Genomic DNA, 4,491 nt, shown 5'->3' with positions numbered 1-4,491 from the left:
TATTTTTTATTTTTTCGTAATGATGTCGAGATATTTTTGTTTGTATAAAAGGTTCATACTTACTAAATTGAATAAGTTCACGTATTAATTTTGGAAGAATAATCGAGATACAGTTTGAATTTATATCAAAATATTTTTTAATTGTACTCTTTATTTTTTACATATCAGTGTCTTATTACTCTACGAATATATTCTATGAAAAATATTTTATAAAAAATGAGCCTAAAGTGGTTTTTAAGATTTATTGATGTTTCATTGACTGAACTTTTTTAAAAACTTTGTTAACATCGTGCATCTGAGTTAATATTGTAAATCGATCCATCATTTGGAATAAAAAATCAATTATATTTAATCAATTTATTTAAGAAGTAAATAATAGTAGATATAAAAGACATCTAAAATAATTTATTGAAAATAAATTTAATTGCTTATAATGTTATAAAGTAGATTATCACTTTTGTAGAATTTAATAAATATATATTTAATAAATAAATATAGTAGAAGTGAACATAACTTGGTCTATCCATCACAATAATGACGAAAGCATTGACATTGAAACATTACTACGGCATCTAAATGGAGAGTATCGATAAAGTACTTACTGACCTATTTCTCCATTGTGTTGTATCATATACTTTTTTCTATTAATATAAATAAAAACAAAACAATTTTATAATAGAAGCTAAATGAATATATTTTTCAAACATTAAATTATTTAATTTTTTAGGTGCTCTTTATACACACAAAATGAAACGTAGAAAAAATAGAACAAAGAAAATCAAACAAGTGCGTCCTGGTACAGAAGTCATGTCATGGGATTGCTTCATAAAGGTTCCAAACTCTTGAAAATAATTCTGGGTAAGTTTAACAAAATTAATAATTATTATATTATATTGAAAACATTAGTTTTAAATTTTATATCAATTCAATGTCTCTTAATAGAAGTGTATAGTTTTTATTCTATATTATACATAATTATATATCGATATATAAATTTCAAAGGAGTACTCGTAACACAAATAAAGTCAAAAATATGAATAAAAGCTTGGTATTCCAATATTTTCATTAAAAAAACCTTTGCATTTGTTATTTAATATAAATAAGTCAAAATATTTACTTCACATGCAGACTCTTTTGTTAAAATTATTATTGGAATTTGTTTGTCGCCATTTTTGTGCGGCATGAAACAGCAATATTTTAAATGTGTGTGTAAGGAAAAAAGATGGATGCTGCTTTGAACTCATATTGCCTAGTAATGTGTTTGCTGTGTGTGCAAGGGTGTGGTTTTTGGGTGGAGTTTACAACTACAGTGGGCAAAATACTAAATTAATTAATTTGCTATATAAGTTATAGCAAAATTTTAATAATTAAATCTTGTGAATATATGTATATTCTTTATAAGTTCAAAATTAATAGTTCTTATGGGAAAAATATAATATTCTTAGAAATTTATATTAAAAATTTGTGTTTTTGTTTATTTTATATTAGAACAACCAAATTAATTTATAAATCAATTTCTTTATAATGCATATTGTTATAGAATTAGTGTATAAACATTAATTTTTAATATTATTTTGCTTTTAAAATAGCATAAATCATTTAAAATTACATACTTATTAAATTTTTACTTGAGATTATACAGAAAAAAACGTAGGCATTATACAGTGACCTCATATCGTCTGTCTTGATAAGTTACTTGCTATAAACGAAAATAAGTATATAGTATAAATTAAAATTACTAATAATAATACAATAAAATAATACAATAAAAGTAAAATAGCAAAGTAATTATAAATAACTTAAATTATAAGAGACTGAACAATTTTAGGGAATATAAAACCAGTAAATATTTCCAAGACTCAGTGATGATAAATATTTAGTAATATTCAAAATAACTGTATAATCAGCAAAAACTTTTATTAATTAATTAAAAATAATTGTTGTTGTAATACACGACTATCTAAAATTATTCTATTAGTTTTATTTCATTATAACATTAAAAATTAAATTAAAATAATTATCGTTATTTTTTTATATTTGATGAAGATTTAATATTTTAAAGACTTGAAGACTAAAAATCGCAACTACCAGTTTAATATATTTCAGGAAATATTAACAATTATACCACAAACATTTTAATTTTGCAAATAAATATCAATTCTAAACATAGCAGTTCCTTTATTATCGTCACCCATGTTTTAAATGTAAAAATAAATAAAATAATAAAAATAAAAACTTGTATATAAAATATTATATTTTATTAATTTAATTAATGAATCTTAAAGATTAATTAATATAGTATGATCACAATTCAATAATCTTTTGTTATATTTATTTATCTACAGTTATGAAAATAAAAACATTCTTCTATTAAGTACATTCGAAAGTATGTCAACTCACCCTGTTTTTAATAGAAAAACATAGGTGGTTGCTTTTTACATAATTCGTATTCATATTTAATAATTTTCTTTTAAAAGCGTTTAATTAAAATTCCCCTTTTATTCATCATTACATAGATTCCCTGGAAGATCAAGAGGGTGGAGCTATGTATATATCGTGCGATGTCTCAAATGGTGGTCCTGTGGAACCAGAAACGGGATACGTTCCCAATAATCCATTATTCGGCTTGACGTTGGATAGTCCACAGGTATTTTAAGCGAATCTTTAACAAAATAAAATCTATAGAGTGTGGAATAATTTTGTGATAGATACTAATAAGTAATTAAAATAAATTTGAAATAAGATGTGAAATGTGAAGTCAACAAATTAATAAATCACAAACATACGGGAAATTAATAATAATTAATATTTGATTAACTTTAAGGCATTAAGTATATGCTTAAAGTAAAATGCACAATAAGTGAAATAATAGTAATATATATATATATTTAATATATGAAAGAAAAAATATAATTTTTCAATATATTTGACAAAAAAAAAAATTCTGAAAAAAATGTTATATTCAATGTTATATATCAATGTTATATTATATTAAATAGAATAATTGAAATATTTTCTGGTATCTCCTGGAAAATAAACAAATTGTAACATAAGATATAGATTAGAGAGGTGATATTTGTATTGTCAAATAATAGTAATTAAATAAAAGTGTAAATTACATGTTAAATAATAAAAATTTAATAATTACGTGTATCTGGTTTAATAATAATAATTAACATTAATGAAAAAATATAAATAATTTCTTCAAATTAAACACAAATGCAATAGTATTAATGATAAGAATTAAAATTCATAATTAAGTAAAGTTTCCTCCTACTCCTTTTTACTCAGTAGTAATTTGTTATATATTGCATATTTCTGGTGGTACAAAAATTCATCAGTAAGTTTCATTTTATTCGCCCTAAAAATAGGCAATTAAAATATATACCTGTGTAAATTAGTGGTTTCAAATTACCACACGATATGAACTCATATTGATTTATAATTATTTTCAATTGATATACGTTCACATTAATTAATGTAATTTCCTTTTGTGTTGTTGTTGTTTGAATATAAAATATCTCGTCTCGATTTATTTGACTTTAAGTTACTATAATCCGAAATAAAATTTTGTATAAAAGCACTATTAAATTAATTTATGTGTATCCTTATAAATTTTTACCGGAGAATGAGAATATCATATTTTTACATAACTGACTAAGCAAGATTTTTAGTTATTAAAATATTTAATTAATTCAAAATAAATTAAATTTTTTCTTTAATATAGCAAGAGTGTGCTGCATCCTGCGTCGGCTGTTTATCCTGCCAAGGTAGTACCGTCCTACCCATATCCTCATTAACATCTAACGATTTCGATTGTGGTTCCTGTTTCGATCCGACTACTAGTGTACTCGGATCAGCACAAAATAACTCTCAAGGCAATCTCATAGTTAATAGCAGTAGCAGTAATAGCTATTGGACAACTGATGAAATGGCTTCGACATTTCCGGGACTACCAACACTAGATATTGATCCATTACCGAGTCTTTTTCCCTTTTCACCGTGTGGTGCTTCCTATAATTTCTCAACAAATCCACATCAGGCTTCGCTCTCTTGTACTGTACATCCGCACCAAATGTTAATATCGCCTAATAGCCATCAGCAAGGCACAGTACAAAGTCAGCAGACATCGCACGGCAATGCATTCAGTTCCACAGCACAATCATGTTATTATGATCCAACAAGTGTTGCTACTGTTACAACAGGCACCGGTGGTACAACTCCTTGTGGTCAGCACATGAATGCAAATAACGCACCGCCAATGTATCCAAGCATGAGTGTCAATGTAAGCATGAATATGACTATGCATGGTTATGGCACAGATGCGGGAATGCCAATGCAATGCTCGCAGGTAAACACATTTTGAAAACAATTAATAAAATATTTAACCTTAACAAAATGTATTTAATATCATTTTAGATGCAATGGACACCTCCAAATTCTTCATCGGCTGTTAATGTTTTATATCCACCACTGCTTAGCCCAACACAT

At 25.2% G+C, this 4,491-nt stretch overlaps 1 protein-coding gene across 1 annotated transcript; it reads left to right on the top strand.

Annotated features, from left to right (window-relative positions):
* Positions 1-727: 727 nt before the first annotated feature.
* Positions 728-4,488, top strand: LOC119677078 (protein glass-like; the record flags this gene model as incomplete). The annotated part of the gene is made up of 4 exons (XM_038088346.1): positions 728-858; positions 2,517-2,647; positions 3,728-4,351; positions 4,420-4,488. Coding segments are annotated over exons 1-4 (870 nt in total), but the record flags the coding sequence as incomplete, so codon positions are not given.
* Between the last annotated feature and the right edge of the window lie 3 nt (positions 4,489-4,491).

The sequence above is a fragment of the Teleopsis dalmanni genome, chromosome 2 (assembly GCF_002237135.1).
Source record: "Teleopsis dalmanni isolate 2A chromosome 2, ASM223713v2, whole genome shotgun sequence".
Lineage (NCBI taxonomy): Eukaryota > Metazoa > Arthropoda > Insecta > Diptera > Diopsidae > Teleopsis > Teleopsis dalmanni.
This window is presented reverse-complemented; position numbering and strand designations above follow the sequence as displayed.